The sequence below is a fragment of the Rhipicephalus microplus genome, chromosome X, assembly GCF_043290135.1.
Source record: "Rhipicephalus microplus isolate Deutch F79 chromosome X, USDA_Rmic, whole genome shotgun sequence".
Lineage (NCBI taxonomy): Eukaryota > Metazoa > Arthropoda > Arachnida > Ixodida > Ixodidae > Rhipicephalus > Rhipicephalus microplus.
In genome coordinates this window covers 175451677-175473852 of record NC_134710.1, presented here as the reverse complement: position 1 = coordinate 175473852, position 22176 = coordinate 175451677, and the positions used below count along the sequence as shown (strand labels likewise).

The 22176-nt window shown below is 43.3% G+C and overlaps 1 protein-coding gene across 15 annotated transcripts in view; it reads left to right on the top strand.

Annotated features, from left to right (window-relative positions):
* The window catches only part of LOC119177204 (dipeptidyl peptidase 4), a 522011-nt gene extending 500333 nt beyond the window's left edge, over positions 1–21678 (top strand). For all 15 annotated transcript variants that reach the window (XM_075878254.1, XM_075878252.1, XM_075878255.1 and 12 more), the window contains 6 exons: positions 1820–2043; positions 4155–4253; positions 4307–4577; positions 7015–7346; positions 11151–11224; positions 17294–21678. In XM_075878254.1, coding sequence (XP_075734369.1) covers positions 1820–2043; positions 4155–4253; positions 4307–4577; positions 7015–7346; positions 11151–11224; positions 17294–17434 — 1141 coding nt within the window. In that variant the 3' untranslated portion in view covers positions 17435–21678. The remainder of the gene's footprint in view (positions 1–1819; positions 2044–4154; positions 4254–4306; positions 4578–7014; positions 7347–11150; positions 11225–17293) is intronic.
* Positions 21679–22176: the final 498 nt, after the last annotated feature.

Below are 22176 nucleotides of genomic sequence, written 5' to 3'. Positions count from 1 at the left end.
CCAGCTTCGTTGCTTCTTGCTCCAAAGTTTGTTAACTGATCTTACCTGATTAAGCACTTAAACAGAACGCAAAAAACGTATGTCTTCCTTCATGTAATTGTCAACAACATGCATGCTTTCACGTCATCAGTGCGTGCGTCGGCATATTTTTAAACTCCGGCTAGAGTTACATGAGGCACCCCCTGTATGTCATACAAAGTTACAGAGCTTTATATTAGAAATTCATGTGCGTGTAACACGTCTACAGAACCTTCGTAAATAGTGTAACAAACTCAATATCTGTTTCTGCGAAATCAGGAATAGTTGATGAACATCTGGGGAACATATTTAAAACAAGGCATTTCTATATAAGAAGGCAACCTGAGCTTTGCCGAATGTTGTAAATATTTTTTTTTGTTATTTTAAGGTCTCACATTGTTTAAAAGGGTGGTGCCACTAAATTTGTGGGATGCCTGCTCTTTTTTGTGAGTGTTTTATTCAGCTCCGGGACCAAGACGCACCAAGATTTATGTATTTTTGCTAAATAACTTAATATTGCTATACTTATGAGAACCATTTTCAATTTCGATTTCGCTGTGCGAAGTTGTGGTGTGACGTCGGCGCATAGGTGGCATGATTACGTGACCACACAAGGCTGTGATGCACAGCTGAGTTTCGTCTGCTCTTACACACAAGCGCCAACAAAACAAATGCGCCGACAGTCGCCATGGCCAGCTCCAGTAGTATCCAGGCAGTAACGAGGCAAAAGTCAGCCAGAAGGAAACAAAGCGTTTATATTAGTAATAGAAGGACAACTGCCGTTGCTTCTCCTATTATAAAAGATTGGTGTCACTGTGCAAGCGATAAGCCTCGATCGGGAGGGGGGAGCATTCAGCTACACTTTTAGAAGGGAATTAAAATATATTCTACGCGTTTGTTTTGTCCGATCCTTCGTGTGGAAGAGTTCTTGCATACAGAGGGAACTCACAACAGGCTTGGGATAGCATCGAAATTTGATGGCACCACCACTTTAATTGTTTAATATTACTGAAAATTGGTACACTGAGAAGAATAGACAACGCCTGTAGCTTTGAAATGTAACTGTTTCAACAAATACTGAGTATACCACAGCGCCGTTGATATGTTTGTCTTACACTGTATATATCGCACTAGCATTATGAATATTGAAGCACTTACCTGAATCTATTACATTTTACACTCGGCTTACGCCTATATTTAGGAGCATGTTTTAGGGTGGTGTATGATATCGCAATTCGGTACTATTTATATAACTCAAGAGATAGAGTTTCCCGAATTCTAATGTCCGTTTCCATTGTTGACTTGCTTAAATTTTTTTTGCTTCATTTACAATTTTTTCTTTTTGACAATTTTCGTTTATATATGTTAAAATATCAAAGGTTCACACTCTAACATACCGCAATGATAAGGCATCTTTCTTTTACCTTCAACAAATATCATCAATATCGTCCCGTTATCGTTTAATGTTGTGACGCTTTGCTAAAGCTGACCACGATCTACTTACAGTACGTTCGCCGAAATTCGTCAAAAGTAGCTCTAATTAGTAGTACTCAACAACAGCGCCTACCTAGGCTATTTTGTACATGATCATAGACGGAAACAGCCAGCTCAAAACCCGGGACGATGAACTAACGACTTTGTCAGCGTCCTCGTTTTTCGTTCTTTCTCGGTCCTGTGTCCAGCGCTGTCTCTTCTCATCCTAAGAGCTCTCAAGCTGAGTGTATTGAACACTATTACAAATTTGTTTTGTTGTACGGGGTGTTTCGACCGGTGTGACTGGAACGAGCATTCGCTGCCGCAGGTTCTACCGAAGCACGCGCGAAGGCCGACCCGGTGAGTCGCACGTGTATCAGGTGCCGTTCGACAAGGAGGGCACCCATCCGGTGTGCCTGACCTGCGACTTGGGCGATCAGTGCCTCTACAACAACGCCTGGTTCTCGCTAAACGCCGAGTACTACGTGCTCGAGTGTCTCGGCCCGGGTGTACCCTGGGTGGCACTGTACAGCACGGCCGACAACAAGCAGCGTAGGTGGCGCCACTCCTGTCCGCCTAATGTCAACCCTTCGTGAAATGTTTGTTCGTAATCCGCGCGCGTCAACCAGATATTCCGTCACAATGCTGTACTTGGCCGGGAGAAAAATTTAATTGAGAAATCGATCAGCTTACTGTTACTGCGTCTTCTGCTTTGTCGTAGCGTAGGTAAAAACAAGGACGCACAGATTGGTGTTTAACGTCCCAGAGCGACTCAGGCTGTAAGAAGCGCCGAGAGCACTGGATAACTTTGACCACATTTTTAAAGTGTTCTGAAATCGAACAGTACGTGGACCTCTACCAATCGGTCGCCATCTAATGAACCTGCCTCTTTCTAGTCAGCAGCCAATCGCCGTAGCCATTAGGCCACCGTGCTAAGGACAAACAGAAAAAAGAAATACACTTTTGACAACGCACCGCACTGTGTGTTGTGAAATGCGTCTTTTTTATGTGTTTTAGCAGCTAAAGCTGTTATGAGATCAGAACACAGGTCCCGTGCGGCACCGTAGTTGTCCGCCGCCGCCACTGGTGTCCGTATAAAACCAATATCCGAAGATAGAAAAAAAACTGAGTAAATAAAAATGCCAAGGACACAATGGGATTCAAACCCAGGTCCGTTGCGTGCCAGCCCAATATTCTACCCCTTTGCCACGCCGTCGCTTCAAACTTGCTTCGAAACTCGTCTTAGGCAGTCTTAATGTCGGAAAACAAATCGCGATGATATAAGTAATAAAGCGTTTTAGAACATCAAAGGAACAACCAGGCGTAATACAATGCTAATTGTGTGAAGAGTGGGTCATTCATTGATTCAACACATTACAAAAGCTTGTTCTGCCTATTAACTGTGGGGCATACCCACTTCAGGCATAATTTTTTTATCGTTGTCAGCCACTGCATAAAAATATTGCACAATATTCCTAGCAAGTGTGTAGCGTATATATACCACGCTTCTCCGAAAAATGACAGGCTAATATACAGAAATTATGATTACTGAGGCCGTAGTAGGTACCCAGCAAGTGTACTTGTAGCAGTTACTCAAGGAGTTTTAAGAAAAGGTTCTGAAAGGCAGCTCTGCGAGATTTCGCTGTGACAGTGCTGCGTGTTCCGCGCAAGCCTGGTTTTTTTTTTTTTTCTGCCTGTGCTATGCTAAATGAGATGCTAACTGGGAACTCGCGACAAGAAAAAATAATAACTGCTTTGTCATGACAGCACTTCTTCACGGCTACGGGCAACGCTCGCAGCTGTCGTGTGGATAAAGCGCATACTCTTATAAAGCATACACGTTCTAGCGCTTGCATTCCCATCTCTTTTAACGTTAGCAAGCTGCATGGGTCCTGTATGGTGCCGATAAAATATCGTAATAACCATAATGACCACGACAATCCTATATACTGTAATGCCACCATAGTGTGGTATCTGCTGCGTGCACGCGTTCTCAAATCCCTGATCACTCTCTATGGATGATTTCAGGAATAAACGGTAGTTTTGAAAGCCAATCTACTTGTAATATAAGTGAATGAACTGCGTTTTTTATTTATTTATTTATTTTACAGAGGTCACAATTGCTGAAGCTTCGAGTAAGTCAAAATACGTTACAGTATACTCTCACCAACCTAGTGAAAATAGACCTCAAAGCTAGATTGGTGCCTATTTCAGCTTAGTGTTTACAAGTTCTGTGAAAGCTACGTTCTGTTCTTTTTCTTGAGGAAAAGGTGGCGCTAAAATCGTAGACCCAATGAGGTACCGTCCGATGTACCCAAGTTCGAGCATTTGTGATCGGACGGTCACCTACAAGACACCATCAACTAAGCATCAACAGTTCCTGCCAGCAGCGTTCCCCTCGGGCGCGGCCACCGTCTACATTATCGAGTGCTGCATTTGACGTCCTCCATTATTGAAATAAATCGCCTTTCGACAATGAACTTTTATGGGACGTCGCATAGGCTCTCTAGCACATATGTCTTCATTGTAAAGATTTTATTTGCCTCTTTCATTCATTATAAAATCGTGCCTGAAAAGTCAGAGATCGACGTGATGCTCCCACGTGACCGTCTCTTTTTTTGCGATAAACATCAGTTTAACCAGTTTCGTTTCGTTCTTTTCAGTGGAAATGCTGGAGCCTAATTCGGAACTAAGGGAACTCGTCGAGAATCGTGCCATGCCTCAAGTGCGCAACCTTGCCGTTCCCCTACCTGACGGATACAGTAAGTGCTCGCCGTTACCTTTAACGCGATGTGAGTGACGGTGCTTCTCGCAGACGCGTCGGTGCGACTACTGCTGCCGCCGGGACTGCGCGACGAGGAAGTGCTCAAGTATCCCTTCCTGGTGCACGTCTACGGGGGTCCCGGGTCCCAGCAGGTGACGGAACTCTTCCGCATCAACTGGGGCCACTACTTAGCCAGCCGCAAGGGTATTGTCTATGGCCTCGTCGACGGCCGCGGCTCGGGACTCCAGGGTGACCGGCGGCTGCACCAAGTCTATCGCCGCCTGGGCACCGTGGAGGTTGAAGACCAGCTTAGGGTCGCCAGGTAATACAATTCTGATGTACGCATCATTGCCGATACGCTACGAATTCACTGTACATACGCTGCGATAAAAATTCGACTTTTCTCTTGCCTTAGAGGCATCATTGAATGGGAAATCGGACCGCCCCGTAGCGTCGGGGACGAGTGATGCAGAAAATCATCGTCACGTGATGATGTCACCGTATGACGTCATTATGATGTCATGGATCGCAAAATTAGGTGACGTTATCATGACATCATTAACTTTGGCGTAATTCCATGTGACGTAACGCTGCACGATTCTGTTGTAAGGCCCATCTTTGCGCAGGAAATAAAACCAGAGAGTGCGCGACTTGAAGAGAAGAAGATGAAGACGGTGCTTGGTATGTTGGCAAGCGAAGCCACGACTCGTGTTCTCTGCGCCCTTATAATGCATAGACGGAGAAGAAGAGAAAAAGATGGTTTTTGCCTCTTTCGAGTCGTCTTGGGTGAATGCACACCCTGCGAGTTTTTAGGCGACTGGTAGCTACATTAACTTTGAAATGTTTGCTTCGGTCGACTCTAATGCTAATGATCTGTATATCTCTTGTCACTTTTTTTTTTGCAAAATATTAAAATTTCATGGCTACCCCCTTTTCTAAAGCGAGTATGGGAAAGTGTAAAAAAAGGTGACCAGATTTTTGTGCACATTAAAACACCAGGTGGTCGAGAGAGAGAATAAGGATGAAAGAAAGGCAGGGAGTTGGTCGAAATTTTTTATAATCATATAGCGGTTTTGAGACGTTAAACCACACATATCAATTAATATTAAATAAAGAAAAGGTGAGAAAATTGTGGATCCCGTATGATTAATTTCAAAATGAACAAAAATTTGCGAAACAAGGTCTTGGACCATTTGCCTAAACGAAAATATATAAATTTTTTCTTAGTTTTAAATTTAGGAAATAGGTGATGCGCCCATGTGAAAAACTTCCCTATTGCTGATATAGACACCCGGCAGTGCGGTTTACGAGATCCGATGGTGGTGCCAGAACACACAGCCTAGCGAGCAGACACATTAAAATAGAGCCCGCCACTTCGTAGCCTAGCGAGTAGACGCAGGGAAATCGGTATTGCATGGGCACATTTCTCTTTATTTTTTTTTCTTGTTGTTGTGGGATTGGATGGGGGGTCACGTGTGATTATGGATGCACCCAGGAAGCCTTCGTTCCAGAAAGGGCACTGACACTTGAGCGCATCAATGTGTTCAGTGAGCATTGCATTTTTTTGGAATTCCTGGTGGTTGGTGCCAACAATGCTGAAGAGCTCCATCGCACCCTCTGAGCCAGTGTCGGGTGCCAATAGCAATAAATGGCAAATATGTCTTACCTCCAAAAAAAAAACATCGTGCACATTCAACACTCTGCCACAACTTACCCAAAGTAGTGTTTCATGTGAAATCAACATAGTGACGATAAGCTAAGTGACATATACCTCATGAATTATTTAATTCCTATTTTTATAGCCTGCATCACTGAGCTTACCAAATGTTGAAGATTAGTCATGCTGTATTAGTATTCAAGTGAAAGAAACAAAAAATGCCTTTATTGTGCCAGACTGAACAAAACTTATCAAATAATCTGTGATACGAAAAACAGATACTCTTGCTGCTTTCACAACATTCAAGTACACCCAAAAAGATCAGCCTCGAGGTTGACGTGTACTGCGCTTTCTCATGCAGCCAACGCCGAGTCATCTCAGGAAAAGTTTGCTGAAAAAAAAAAGTCATATTGCTAGGGTCTCGGTTTTTGTGTAAGAGTAGTGCTGTTGGCTCCAGTAGCAAAATCAAACAATTCTCATATTCTCTATTCTCTTGACGCTAACTGAAAAACCTTTAAACTCTGGGACAACAAGACATCTTGATAAACTTAACTTACTCTCAGTGATTCAGTGCATATTTAAAAAAAAGAAGTAAATCTAGTGAGTTGGCTCTAGTGCATTTTCACGAGAAAACTTTTAATCTAAATAGTTTTAGGCTTGAACAAAGCCTTCGACTTCTATTATGTTGGTCACACGAACACCGCAAAGTGAGGTGAGAGTGTAGCTCGCGTGCCTGGAGGCACGAGGTGCATGGCTCGCCTCAATAAATCACTGCAATCTCCAGAGCTATGGAACGCTAAAATTTCTATAAGGTTTCAGTACGGTCTCTCACAGCAATCTTTCGGCGCGAGCTTTGTGTTCTGGAAGCTTTTGGCAAAACGTGCATGATTCCTAAGCTGAGTTTCTAAAGACGAGCATGCGTTCGCACAACACCGTGGTCCACAAGTCGTCAAGGAGCGGCACACCGAAGTTCTGGGGACTGAGTGGTGAGAGCGTGCTAGAAATAGATAAAAAGATGGTGTGTGTGGTTCCATCTGGGAATTCGTCTGTATTGGCCTATCATCAGCTCGGGAATTAACCTTCTTCTCTATTTTGTCCGCAGGCACCTCAAGAACGAGATGTCGTTTATCAGCAACGACCACACAGCCATCTGGGGCTGGTCATATGGCGGCTATGTATCGGCTATGGCGCTGGCCAATGGTGGCCCCGGCAACAACGGCAACGACACGCCGCATGAAGGCGGCTCGGCTGTCTTCCAGTGCGCCATCTCGGTGGCACCAGTCAGCAACTGGCTGTACTACGACTCTGCGTACACAGAGCGCTACATGGGGCTGCCGCGAGACAACCTAGCTGGATACGAGCGTGCAGACCTCACACGCGCCGCCGCCAGGCTCAAGGGGAAAAAGTTCCTGCTCGTGCACGGCACAGCCGATGGTCAGTACCTTTGGTGAAGGTTAAGTGTGTTGCGTGGTCACATGTTATTTCCAAAGCACCACACTAGTGTTTAGTCCGAAACATGCGCGGAAAACGCCCCCCAGACAGGCTCCTGCCATTGCTCGGCCAGACATGGACGGCAACATCACTCTGTGCCACGGACATTTGTTGCGCGACTGCGATCGTAAGGCTTATGCGACATGGCGCTATCTTGCCATTGATTTTTCTCAGTGATAGCTGGTTTTTTTTAATAATAATCAGTTTAAAAATAGCGTGCATTCTTTCGGTGTGCACCGAAAGAATGTTTGAAGTTCACGTTTGACGCATGAGCATCGGGGACAACCCCGACTGCGTACACAAGGCTGTGGGTATCATATTCTAAAACTGCCTATTTTCAACGGTAGCATTACGCTTACGTTGATGTACTGCCATCGAAACGATGACGCATGTTTCAAATGATGATGATATGTTGTTTTATGGCGCAAGGGTCAGATGCCGCTTCTCGTGGTGATCACGCTTATTCGAAAACCGTTAGTGCGATCGTCTAGCTATACGATACAACAAAATATGGTCATGCTAACGTAACGTTCACTTTCACTGCACGGCTCTTCCTGTTAAATAGCCGGCAGTTCTTGACCACAAGCAGCAATAATGGAAGCTGCTGCGACAACTGCAAACGCCATGTTCGCTGTGCGTGTTCATGAAGTGTGGCCTGGGAGATGCCACACTTCACGCATTTTATTGAACCCGCAGATATCCATCGTAGGATTATAGGCGAAAGCAGGCCATACTGCGTCTTATGCACTGCATGACGTTCTTCTCCAATTTCCTTACCACCGGTCAGCCTGCTCGGTCATGCAGTTGACTGCGATATTGCACAATATTGCTGTGAATTTCGCTAAAGTGCACTTTTTGCTCGAAATCACAGATCGCCCGTTCTCGCTTCGCGACTACACGCTACTCTTTTGTAGTGACAAAACAGGGTATTCAAAAGGTAGCTAGCCAGTAGCCAATTGATGCGGTCATTTGTGTTCTGCAGTGACTTTCGGGCGGCATGCTGAAGTCTTTGGTGGAATGTGGGTGTGCCTATAGATTAGACCTTTTCCTGAAGTCTCATCGATAGTTATCAGCCTACACAATAAAGTTGCGTGTTTTATGCACATGACAGTCGCCGTCAGGATTGCAGAGAGAGAAGTGTGACATATCTGTAAGGAGAACAGCACGTAAAGAAGAAGAGCGGCAGGAACAGTCAACAGCATTCACTGAAGAGTCTAGTGTTCATTAAAGGGAACACCAATATATATATATATATATATATATATATATATATATATATATATATATATATATATATATATATATATATATATATATATATATATATATATATATATATATATATATATACGGAAAAAAGTGTATATTTAAGGGCTCGTTTTTCTGTGCTTTGACACAATATTAATGAGATCTAACAGACAATTATGCCAAGGAATGTATAGGGGAAGTTATTAGACCGAATCGTAATGTAAATGTGAAGAAAGAAAAGTGGGTGAAAAGATAACTTGCCGTGGGCAGGAACCAAACCTGCGACCTTCGAATAACGCGTTCGATTCTCTACCACTCAGATACCACGACAGCTATCATCCAGCCAACTTATTGGCTCTATATGGGAATTTAAACATGGGAGTGTCAGTCAGCGCCACCAGTAGCCATAGTGGCGGGTGTGGCACACTCTTTATGAGCCTGCATGGTGTCACGTAGCACGTGAACTTTTTACTAGCTGGCAGCTGACCAATAATCCCTCGTATACAATCTAATAGCACCAAGTCTGCCAATACGAGACCGTAGTAATGAATAAGGAAAAGAGGTGTATGCTTAAGGGCTCGTTTTTTCTTGTTTTCACACAACATTTATGAGATCTAACAGACAATAATGCCAAGGAATGTATAGGGGAAGTTATTAGACCAAATTGTAATTTAAATGTGAAGAAAGAAAAGTGGGTGAAAAGATGACTTGCGGTGGGCAGGAACCGAACCTGCGACCTTTGAATAACGCATTTATAATCTATCACTGAGCTATCATGGCGGCTATCCCCCCAGCCACTTTATTGGCTCTATATGTGAATTTAAACTTTGGACTGTCAGTCAGCACCACCGGTAGCCATGGTGGCGGGTGTGGCACACTCTTTATGAGCCTGTATGGTGTCACGTAGCACGTGAACTTATTACGAGCTGGCAGATGACCAATAGTCCCTCGTGTACAACCTAAAGGCACCAAGTCTGCCAGTACGAGACGGTCGTAATGAATAAGGGAAAGAAGTGTATACTTAAGACACTCCCACGTTTAAATTCAAATATAGAGCCAATGACTATGTCTACTTAGGGCAAGTATTCAGGTAATAACCGCAGAGCCGAACCACGAGATGGAAGTAACTAGAAGAGTAAGAATGGGGTGGAGCACATTTGGCAAGCACTCTCAAATCATGACAGGTGGATTGCCAATATCCCTCAAGAGGAAGGTATATAACAGCTGCATCTTGCCGGTACTTAGCTACGGAGCAGAAACCTGGAGACTTACAAAGAGGGTTTAGCTTAAATTGAGGACGACGCAGTGAGCAATGGAAAGAAAAATGGTAGGTGTAACCTTAAGAGATGAGAAGAGAGCAGAGTGGATTAGGGAACAAACGGGGGTTAGGGATATCATAGTTGAAATCAAGAAGAGGAAATGGACATAGGCCGGGCATGTAGTGCGTAGACAGGATAACCGCTGGTCATTAAGGGTAACTAACTAGATTCCCAGAGAAGGCAAATGGGTTAGGGGTTTACAGAAGGTTAGGTGGGCAGATGAGATTAAGAAGTTGGCGGGTATAAATTGGCCGAAGCAAGCACAGGACTGAGTTGACTGGCGGAACATGAGAGAGGCCTTTGTCCTGCAGTAGATGTAGTCAGGCTGATGATGTTGATGATAGAGCCAATAAAGTGGCTGGAAGATAGCCCCCGTGGTAGCTCAGTGGTAGAGCATCGAACACGTTATTTGAAGGTCGCAGGTTCGGTTCCTGCCCACGGCAAGTTATCCTTTCTCCCCCTTTTCTATATATATATATATATATATATATATATATATATATATATATATATATATATATATATATATATATGCAGGATGCATTGTTCTTAGAGATTGCAGCAGCTTCAAAGATATCGCGTGCACGAGCATCACCGTAGCTCCTGCTGAAAATGTAATTTTTTCCTTGTGTCATCAATAAAGTTATATAAAACCTACGGCCACCGACAAACGCCATGAAGAACAAGTTTTGCAGCTCAGCAGTTTTCTCAAGAACCGCGCTCTTGAAGGTTCCTCTATTGGAGCACTGATGCCTCACTATAGGCCTATGGACACAGCGTGGAGTGTTTCAAAGTTCGAATTAGTGTTGTGTTTGAATTCTTTTGAGCGAGGATGCATACACACGTGTGATGTGATTTGATGAATGTGTGAATTCCGTACATTTGGTTTTTCATTTTCCTTTATCTCATAATTATATGCTTCATTTAAAAAATACAAATACTAATGCATGCACCTAAGTTTGTCGGCTTTTTTTTTTTTCACTTCTTCATCTGTTCGATACATAGAGTTTTGTCAAACGGAAGCAGTACCCTCAATTGATTCTCAGTCTTCTTGTCTTTCTCTTTTCATTTATTTTATTTATTTTACGTGCTCTAAGATTATTCAAAATATATAGTGAAAAAAAGCTAATGTAGTCTTATGAAGAAAGGTTTTCTAATCTTTTTCATTATTTTTTTGCAGATAATGTTCACTTTCAGCACTCTATGATGCTTGCCAAAGAACTGATCAAGAAGGGGGTCATTTACAAAACTCAGGTGCGTAAGATTTGCACTATATTTTAACAAGAATGTTTCCTGGCCTATATGGTAATTACTTAAGGCCGGGAAGTAAAACTTGCACAAAGGGAGGAACACGACGAGCGGTACTTCCAACTGAATTGTTGTGGGTGTTAACCAACTCATGCGCAGTCTGATGCTTGCTTTTACCTAAAATCTCTGCCCCTTTGAAATGGGGTTCACACTTGCAGGTTTTACAGTGCATTGGCTAAATATAGTGAACAATAGCTTGGCACATCTTGTCTATTTCTGGCTTGACTCCCAGAACAATTCAGCGGGAAGTTTTGCTCGTCCTGTAGTCATGCTCCTCCATTTGTGTGTGTCTTACTTTGTGGCAACTATGTCCTTATGGAATACATTGCTTAGTACATAAGGGTGGAAGGGTTAATTAGGTATCGGAAGTAAAGACCACAACGAATTGATCTTTCATGAAAATTATGTTTTTTTTTGTTCCATCTTCCAAGATCTTCCTTGCATAAGCTTGAGAACTAACGAGACATTCTCAGACGTCAGAACAAAGAAGATAGTTATGAATGTGCCATATTATTGAGCAAATGCACAGTACAAGGGGCTACCCAAAAGTAATCTGCATGGCGCGGCGCTGAGTGGACGCACAACCGGGCTGGACTGCACCTGCGCGGCAGGTGCAGTCTTGTCCGGCTGTGGTGGAGGTACTGTAGTATGTATTCCTCTCACTAGGCGTGTGTCGTGCAACTCCTTTCGAGTTCATTACATCCAGTTACTAATCTTAAGAAGGTTTGCTCCGGATAGAGAGTGTTTTTTTTTCTTGAAATTAGTTTTGTGCCCTCCTCATTCTTTATGATGCCCTATTTAATTGAATTAACAGCATGCAACTGGCGAGAAAATAGCAGTGTAATCTCATCAGTGGTGACAACCATCGAAAGAAGATCTGGTTGAATTCGTAACTGCCAGCACGGCATGCATCCGATCGACAATTATTCACTTACCTGTCAAAATTTCCCAGCAATCCTTCTCATTCCATACCCTTCTGCAAAAATTAACGAACTCGAGGTCCAAGTTTCAGCAAATAAGTTGTCCAACTCATCAATAATCAGTCGCCACTTTTTCCGTGCAATTGTGCAGAAGTGTTTGAGATTTTTGTCGATTCACGACGTTTGCAGATGATTTGAGCAGGTTTTACAATGAATTGACATTTCCTCCATTTTTTGAACCATGGAAACCATTCGTGCCTAGAGTTTTTCCCATAGCGTCATCTATCTAAATGGCTTGCACCTTTCAAAACTTTCTGCAGTGTTTTTTCGGAGCGAAAAACTAAATTACGTAATGGGATGTTCTTCGCTCAAATCGTACATAACACAATAATCTTGAAGGATGCTTGAGTGGGACACTACAGCATAATCGTGCCCCGTTAGGATCGCATTTTCACTCACTAGGCTAGCTTCGCTTCTCCATAGGAAAGGAATGCCTTTACACCCAGCACAGACAGTTTTAAACTATCCTAGCTAGAATTCTTACAGCAAATGCTGTTGCAAAAGGCTCACTGCACCTAAGTTCTATCTTTTCCGAATCGGTAAAGTACCCACTAATCGTCCTGAAGGCGACACTCACAGTTGCACACGGCACATTTTGTTGATGCTGTTGCTTACAGTGATGATTTAATATGCCAGAACGCTTTGTAATCAGTGAGCACATAAACCAACCTCTCGTTGAGCAATTCACATGTTTTGATGCCCGGTGCGAGGCCACGCTTCGGTCACGCAATTTTATATGCATTAAGAAAATTCCTCACCCTATAATTTATGCCTATATTTTTTTTAACATTTTCAAACTGGCGTGACTCTGCGGTAGAATACCTACTTGCGATGCAAGAGGCCTAAGCCGAAGATTTTTTTCCTTCATTTATTTGCATCTATCTCAACTTTTGGCCCACGGACAACGCCAAGATTTCTCACTCACAATCAATGATGCCGACACCAGAATTTTTGCAAAACAAGCTTTTGATGCTAATACATGTATCACGTTGAAACAAGGAGCATGTTAATCGTTGTTGTTAAACAAAGAGTTGTTAATCGTTTATTGTACATTGATGTTTGAGAGTTTGGACATTGTATGTCGTGGTTTGGTAGCTATAGCACCATTTGACCTAGATACGTCAACTTTGATGCCTATGGTGGCACATCTGCATCCCAATGACTGACGTCAGCGATTATGATTTAATCCTTGTAGTATCTGAAGTAGTGAACAAACATTGGACACAGCATATGGGGAACCCACGCAAAGGCGGCATCAACAAGTTTATAATAAACACTGGTAGCCACTATACACTCATTCAGAGCATCATGATTTGACGGGAGAAACACCAGCAATAGGGTAACCTCTATGCTGTGTGCTCACGCATTTACCACACAGCGCTTCAAGAATGCGGAAGGCAGTGTTCATAGCTTCAGCCGTGAATGCGGCAAGGCGGTCCATTTCCCACTGGTGCTTCTCCGCTAAATCAAAGCACTGACTGCACAACATTTGTCCAATGACGTTATTACCTTGCTATGCCGCTTGTTGCAGCAGTTTTATTATTTCGTGCTAACACACTCGAAGTATAGTAGGCATTAGAGAAAACTGTTGGTGCATATGGAACCTGCACTACACTGGAGACAAGGCATCACGCGCCAACATGATGTGAAAGGCAAAGCACGTATTGCATCTTCACATTCCACTGATCGTAGAGTTTACTTCAATAATGCTTAAAAAGCATCCATTACACTGAAGCTACCCTGTCGGCGCTTGTTACCAAACGTGTTTCTCTTACTTGAGCATGATCTCAAATAAAAAATAATATTTAGCTGTTGAAACAAAAACAGGTCAAATTCATTTGCAACTTTTGAACTCGTGAGGTCACACGCTCTCATGTTATAGGTCATATTGAACGCGCCAGTATGTGACTAGCTCAGTAGGTAAACCGCCCGGCACCTGTCGTCGCAGAACAAGTGGTCGTGGGTTAGACTCGCAGTCATCCAAACCAGCGGAAACTTTTCTTCTGGTTTTAATTTATCATCTGTTCATGTGCATTTTACTAACGTCACATCCGTGACTGAAATTACTTCAGTGTAGTCTTGGTGGTACTCTTCATCAGGTGCTTTTTTGTTAAAATATTTGGGAGAAGCGGTATCCTGATATTGCATTTGAAAAGCCTTCCTGTATTTTTGACAGTGCAATATGAAAGGGGCATACAACAGGGTGAAATTGTATCATGTAAAATTTTCCACAAGCGTGGATATCGTTTGGTCGTCATGGACAGCCACTGCTCATAACGCCACAATTTGAACGAGCAGCGTCACGTTACTGTAGCGCTCGTGCAATGCAAATGCAACTTCGTGTATATGAAAAAAAAAGGGAGGGGGGAGCAGAAGGAATGCCTCACTGTACCATATACATGCGATATGCACTCTTATTTTAGAGGAGACACAGGGGCTTTGGAGGTCTATTTGTCACTGTCTTGAAGGCAGAAATGTTGTTGTATCTTGATCGGGGCACTTTTACTTCAACTAGCGTTTGCAAATTCTGGTAATCATGATAAGAGTATTGTTGTGTTGATCAGCTGGCATAAATTTGATAATAACAGTATTCACTAGTGATAATAGTATGGTTGAGAATGTCCATTCAGCGACCAATTCTTATCATAAATGGACGTTTCTGAGCTATGTATATACAACTAGTAAGATTGTAACCAAAGAGTGGAATATAGGGTTCAGGCAGTGTGTTTTTCCTAATTTCGTCCCCATGCATCTTCCTTGTCCAAGACCCACTTGACAGCCGCATGTCATGTAACAGCAATAGTTATCATTTACCTCCACTCAAGCAAGAGATCGAAAGGAAGCTTGATGATGACTCATGAGAATCGTCATAGGCAAATGAGATGCATGTTCCAGTAAGCGTCTCGACACTGGTCAGACTATCTCGTTTATCAACCTAAAAGCTTGACGTTTTTTTTTATATCACAGTGTGTTCAAGTTTAGTTTAACTGCTGGCACAATTTAGGAAAATCAACATGAGACAATATGTAGGAACCCTTTCTTGACAACCGTGATATATGCAAATGAAAAAAAAATTGTCAGACTTCAACTTTATTATTGCTATCATGTCTCAGATGGCAGCTTATTGTATATAAAGTTCGTCGACAAAAGCGGTTGACCGCAGCAGAAATTCTGGCACATCCCTTAATCAGTTGAAAAGACTGATATAAGTTGGCTCTGATATCTTAATAAAGTGCACTGGCATGCGAGTGAAGGTCACGTGATGTGCGATGGATGTGCAGATGGTCAAAACAAAGGGCTCTCAAACTTAGGGTTCTAATAGCAGCGTCGCGGAGCAAGAAAAAGTTTCCATTAGTGCATGCTGAAATTTTGAGCTTGTAAGCTCGTCGCTTACATTCAGGCATTCAGGCACATGTATGGAGTTTCCGGTCTAACTGGGCCTTGACGTGTCTCAAACTGCATGGCCAGGAAGACAGCTGTGCTTGACACATTGAGCGTTACAGCAAATATTGATTCAGGCGTGCATATGTTTAGTACTGATATATCCGGCCATTTTGACGCCACTCTACTGGATGAAAACTGCACATTTTAGCTGCGCATTCAAACTGCCATAACGACTCCTGGACAATTCACGTTCTCTTACATGAGGCAGGTATGCTTGAAAGCTCGCTTTCACCTTTAGGGTGAAGCTCCTTACGCCGTGGGTCGTACGGCCCGTGTTTGTAGTAGTAGCCACCTCTGGTTTATACCTTACAATTTCCGCTGGATGGCAGTACTTGTATATGATGAATATATGAAAAAAATGCGACATGGCGGTACTTGGAGTGTTCACTAGATGGACGGATGGACAGACGGACGGACGACACACAGACGGATGGACGGTCGCATGGACGGACGCATGGACGGATGGACGCAAGCATGAACGGACTGATGGAAGCTTCGCCCCACTCATCATCATTCACTCTGTGGATATGCTGTGATATTCTTTTTGACAAGTTATCTACGCCTGGCTTCTGATACTTAGAACGTCGCTTAGGCAATTGGCGGTCTCGTTTAATATTATGTCCGGCATAAAATCACTTTGCTAAAGATACTCGTTTTTCTGTGCTAGTCTTGAAGTTTTCGTTTGGTACCCTCATAAAACAAAAAGTTACAGTGCTGTCAGGTAACCCTATGGAGAGCATATACGAAAGCTAATGCTCTCAAGAGACACTCCGGTAAGTTATTTCAATGACTATGTTGTTCATCTGCCCCTTCTTCTCCGCCCCAAGCTTTCTGCATTCCACGCGATGTTACACAACCTCCAGAATCGGTCGACCTTTTGTCCTAATCATGCGGTGACTTTGTGTGACATTTCACTACTAGCACCAATTGATGTGCCTGAGAGGTCATGTGGCTGTTCCTTTGGTATTCACGCCGACGACTGTCCCTGACACCGGCTTTTTGTTGTTTTGTACTCGATCTTCAAGTGTGTGCATTCACAGCGGTGGACGCATTACGCGCTTCCACGAGTGTGCATGTAGTAAAGCAATTGATGTGTGAACATATGTGGTTTTTATATTGTGCGTCAAAGACACATTGCTTCGTTGTTTAGAATTGCAGTTTTTGGCGTAAGGAGCGACTATATATATACCCGGGGCCCGCGCAACGCTCACGCAAGCTTAGACTAAATTCGCAGATTCGGTGCCCTGTGTAGTGTCTTAGCGGCTATGGGGTTGTGCTGCATGCTCATCTAAAGGTTGCGGGAACAAACACCAGTCACTGTGGCCGCATTTAGGCGGAAACGAAATGCAAAAGCGACCCTGTATTGCACGTTGGGTGTAGGGTAAAAAACCTTTGGTGTTCAAAATTATTTTGTAATTTCCTGCTATGGCGTGCCTCACAATTATATCATGAATTTAACATGGGAGACTTTAAAATTACTTTTTGATTCTGTGTATTGCAATAGTGTGACTCATTTGAATAAGCCTACAGTTGCCTTCTGTGAATGTAATGGCACCACCTAAACAACTGTGCTTCCTATTTTCTTTGTTAGGTGTACCCGGATGAAAAGCACGGCCTGAGCCACGTCACTTCACATCTGTACAATGCCATGGAAGACTTCATCGACGACTGCTTTGAGGGTTCTGACCACACTGTGGAAGAAGTTGGCCTGATGCAAGTGAAGGCCTCGTGATAGTCTCTATACTGCTCAGCACCGGGGCATCTCTTCTCTAGGACCACCCTGACTACTGGCAACAAAAGCATCATTTTCAATCATTGCGTACGCTGGCCAACACTTAGCCAAAGGAAATGAAAAAGAAGCACCGTTACTGCACCGGACACCTCTGGCCGCGAATTGTCAGCAACGCAACCACCGAATGCCTTGGCGCTCATGCTTCCCTGATCGGACAACTACAGCACAGAGCTGTCACGGCTGAAACTGTCACCTCGACTGCCGCAGCAGTAACAAAACGCTAGTCATGATGCGTCACTTCAGCTGCCGAGCTAATATTATGTCCGGCACAAAATCACTTTGCTAAAGATACTCGTTTTTCTGTGCTAGTCTTCTAGTTGATATAGCTGGGCAGAAGCAAAAGTTTTATGGTGCATCAAACATGTGCTCCTTTTGTTGTCACATGCTCTTTCCTGTATACATTGCATGCTGAATTCTTCTCAACTTATCGATTGCTGGTACTGGTGCTGCTTAACTGGAAGGCGTTCTGACGAATGACCTCGTGTGAAAGGGTGTGACAGGCTCTGAGAGCCAACCTTTAAAAAAAAAGACAAAGAAGGTGTTCAATGCTCATAGGTTGCGCATGCAAGTGTTAAGAACCGAGCCCTCACCAGCTTGCCATCTTGACTTTTGTGTGAAGAAGAAGCTTTCGAATTATCATGGGTGCCCAGTAATATTGCTAATCGAATGTTGGGTATGCCGGAAGGGCGTTACAAATGTGTTATCAAACTACAGAAAGAGAATGCGTATGCACTTAACGAAATTTACGTAAGCTCATGACGCTTATACCTAACCGCTTAAAATCCTTGAATAATGCAATTAACAATGCTATGCTATACAGACAGTCTAGAACATGTATGATAGCATGCAGCCAAAGGGCTGTACTATAAAACAAATTTCTGGTCTTGTTCACTCTTTGAAGTTGAGACAGTGGAAGTTGTTCAAACTTATTTTTGTCCGGCCCGTATTTGATAGCTTAATTCGTATTCCTACCAGTCAACAAATCACGGAACATAGTAAGAGCAGCAGAAGACGCCTTGCGGCAAATAACCAAACTTTTTTCAACATTCGTGTACAGAAAAGCTCCCACTCACACTCGAGGGTCATATCTGCACATTTGCATCTCTGACCAGTTTTTTTTTTTTTTAGACATATGAGTGAACGATATAGAGATGCCTGCATATAATATAATCATCTTTATCACTAGCATATATTTCCATTAGACCTTCATGTATATAGACATCACAAACTTAATGACTTGCTCTATTCTTGATCATGCTATAGATTATGCCCACGTTTAGGATTTTACAGCATTTTACAAGAAGCCTGTCAAGAGAAGTGTACATAGCGATTATCTGTAGCTGACATAGGAAGCAAGCCCAACCCTCTAGTTGCCATACTTTGGCACTGAAGTAACTACTGACCAGTTTCTAATCAATTATCTATTAGCCTCAGTGTTACTCTTTTCCTGTGTGCGCTATGCTTTAATGTGACAATGAGACTATTCAAATCACGCTTACATTTTTCGCTCTCCTTTTTGTGCCCCACGTGTGGCAAAAGTTGCTTCTTATTGCACTTTATTTTCCCACTCTATAGAAACCAACCTCAAGCACTATTCACACTGGATGCAAATCCAATGTGGGTCTTTATGTGTAAGCCTTTGCTTTAAGGTGTGAATGACTCTGGCCCTGTTCACAAAATAATGGGACTTGCTTTCGTCGGAGAAAAGAGAATGAAAAAAAGAGAACAAAAAAAGAAATTCTGGCGAATGGATTTTTTATGCACATTGCGGCAAGCGTACATGCTAAAAATGGTAAAGTTTTTACTTTCTCTTTTTTACACAATATTGGCTAGCACTAATTAACATCATCAGAATAAGAATAACCTAAATGCCACCATGCATGTGTTGGTGAATGTTTAACTAAATTTTCAAAGAAATTATGGACGTGTGGTATAATAATTGGAGCGTTTTATCATGCATGTAGTGGCATTTACCCACCAGCTGCACCAATTTTATGTCGGGTGGAGGATTATTGTACACATGGCTGGTGTTTCTAGCAAGTCTTACTTTCGGTATGTCTTAACTTGTTCTGTATAGACAGTAATTTAATTGTTTTCCTAACAGATTTTGTACTCTGCATGTAAGATTGAAAATTTTGTCTGACTTTTCGGCACGCAAATAGCATTTTTGTGATCGTATTTTTTTACTTGATATTCATATAGTTTTGCATATTTGTCCCGGAAATGATTTGTCTAAGGCGACCAAAAGTCGTTGTTATAATTTGTAATTTTTATATTTTGAACATGCCACTAGCATTTAATGTAGCCAGGTTTAAGTCTTCATTTCTTGTGCACGCCGCCAACGCGGCCCCGAAATTTCTGTCGTTTACCTCATAAAGCTACCGCACGCACTGATGATTTTATCTAATTGGCAAAATATGCTCTGCTAAACTTTGTGAAAGGCACACTAGACGATGCATCGAGAATCTACGCACGTGTAACTTACTTTCCTCGATTCGCCATTTGAAGAATGTGCTGTGGACAGTCATGCTACTTGATATAGGAGAGGCTAATGCCACGTTAAACTTGGCCGCGCAGATCGACGATCATATATTGGGGGGCTTCGTGCGGCGTTTCTGAGCGCCTTGTGCAACGCAGCCATTTCATTCAGTGCCAGAGCAACTGTGATGTGGAAGCAATTGCTGATATATGTGATACGTTATTCTTCTTTCTCTCTTGACTTTTATTTTCTAGGATATATTTAATGTGTACATAGCCTCTCACTAGAAGACACGACTGACAGCCACTTGTTTCGTCGACATCTATGCAGCAGTGTAGTGTGTACAACAATCTCCAGCACACGCTGTCAACATGGAGGAAGCTCTTGTCTGCAAGGACTGGCGGGCCAATTCCTTTCCCTTCCCGAAGGTCAAGCACAACCTCCCCCGTAGCCGCTTGTCCTTCACGTTTTTCACTTGCCAGGACTAAGCCCCGTTTATTTCGCGCAGGAAAAGCAAGTCAGGACGCAAGGGTTGCCTGCGAGCGTAGGCCTTTTGTTGACGCTTTTCTAGGATGCTCCCCTTTCGAGTGCCGCGGTCCATGCTTAGCGCGAAGCCCCCTTCCCCTACGCCCCCGGTTCCGCTCCCATCGCAGAAGCTGTTCCGCGCACCATCTGCGACCTCCTCCTTTTCTAATAACATCGCCCGTCGTTCTCATTATTGGTAGCGGCGGAAGCCTTTCACTGTCGAGCTAGCAGTCTCGTCTTCGGGACTCTGACCTAGGGTGCCTAGGGCAGCAGGTATATACAGCAGTTATGTACATATATAGAGCCTCTCTGAGGCCTCCGGTCTAGCGTCCAAACGTTTTCACTCGTCAGGCTGCTGTCGCCGACGGTTGGACCCGTTCGCAAAAATATCATACTCACGAAATACTCTCGGTACGGACCCTGTAGCTAAGGCCTTGCTCTCGAGGTTTCGTAGACCCTAAGGTGCTCTTCGCTGATAATGATACACCGGCCCGACATATAGTGCTCAACGGTCCCAGGATGCTGTCTGCGCGCTCTACAGGCAAGAATGTGTGCCGGCCGGCACCTCAGAAAAACACGGCAGGGCTGAAAGAGCTTGACAACAGCTGTAAACGCGCTGTGCGCACTTTGTCGCTGCTGTCATCTGCATATCTCAACCCGCGGCAGGAATCGGTGATGAAAAAAACGCACTTGTTCATTCATCGTTTGCAATGCTGTTCCGGAGAGAAAAAACAATAAAGACCGAAAAACTCGCGAAAGTATTATGTACGATTATTATATACGAGCGAGGTTGTAGCTTTGTTATAGCTTATGTCATAAACAAACGTTTATCCACAGGACTTGCCCTCCTGTGGAATCTTATCAAGGCTACATTCATTAGAATCATGTTATAAGCATTCTTTAATATACACTTCTCACTAATCCGATATTCCGTAGACATAATACCTTCAATAGTTTCTTGCAAGGTACATGCTGCAGTTTTCTGTTCAATGGCAGCAAATAGTTAAAAAGGCTAGAACGTTGAATAGCGATACTAAGTATACCGGACTAAAGGTACAGTTGCTCCACAGGTGGCTCTGTTCCACCGCGTGTTTTTTTTTTTTTTTTTTTTTGGAAAGAACCCTTGCACGACACTCAGCATCATTGTTGAGAGTATGAAATAAAGACACCTGGTTGAAAATGTTGTGTCTGTGATTATCTACTATCTTACATCAAATATACATACCACATCAATAACATAGCTATTTATCATAGGTGTTGATCGGCTAAAGGCGCGTTTTTTACCTTGACCTCGTTTAACCCTTCCCCTACTGAGTTTATTGGCTGAAAAAGATATACTGACTTTTAACAGCTAAGCTGTTTAAGTTAGCCGCAATGTGTCCGACCCTATCTCAAAAAAAAAAATTGATGTGCTGTTGCCTAGCAATCGCTCACCTTTCACAGCTCGTGTGGCGCCAAGTCAAGCCGCGTGAGCGTCGATGTAGCAGCTGCGCTCCGACCGTGCCGGAGAACTCGTGCCAAGCCGAACATTGCTACGCGGAGACTGGGGTGACGTCATGTCGAGCCTCGTATGCGCCGAGCAGCAACAAAAAAACATGGTTGATTCCCCTGCCATAGGAATTGGTATAACAAGAAAGCGAAACATGTCCTTACTGAGGTGGTTGAATGTTAATTACAT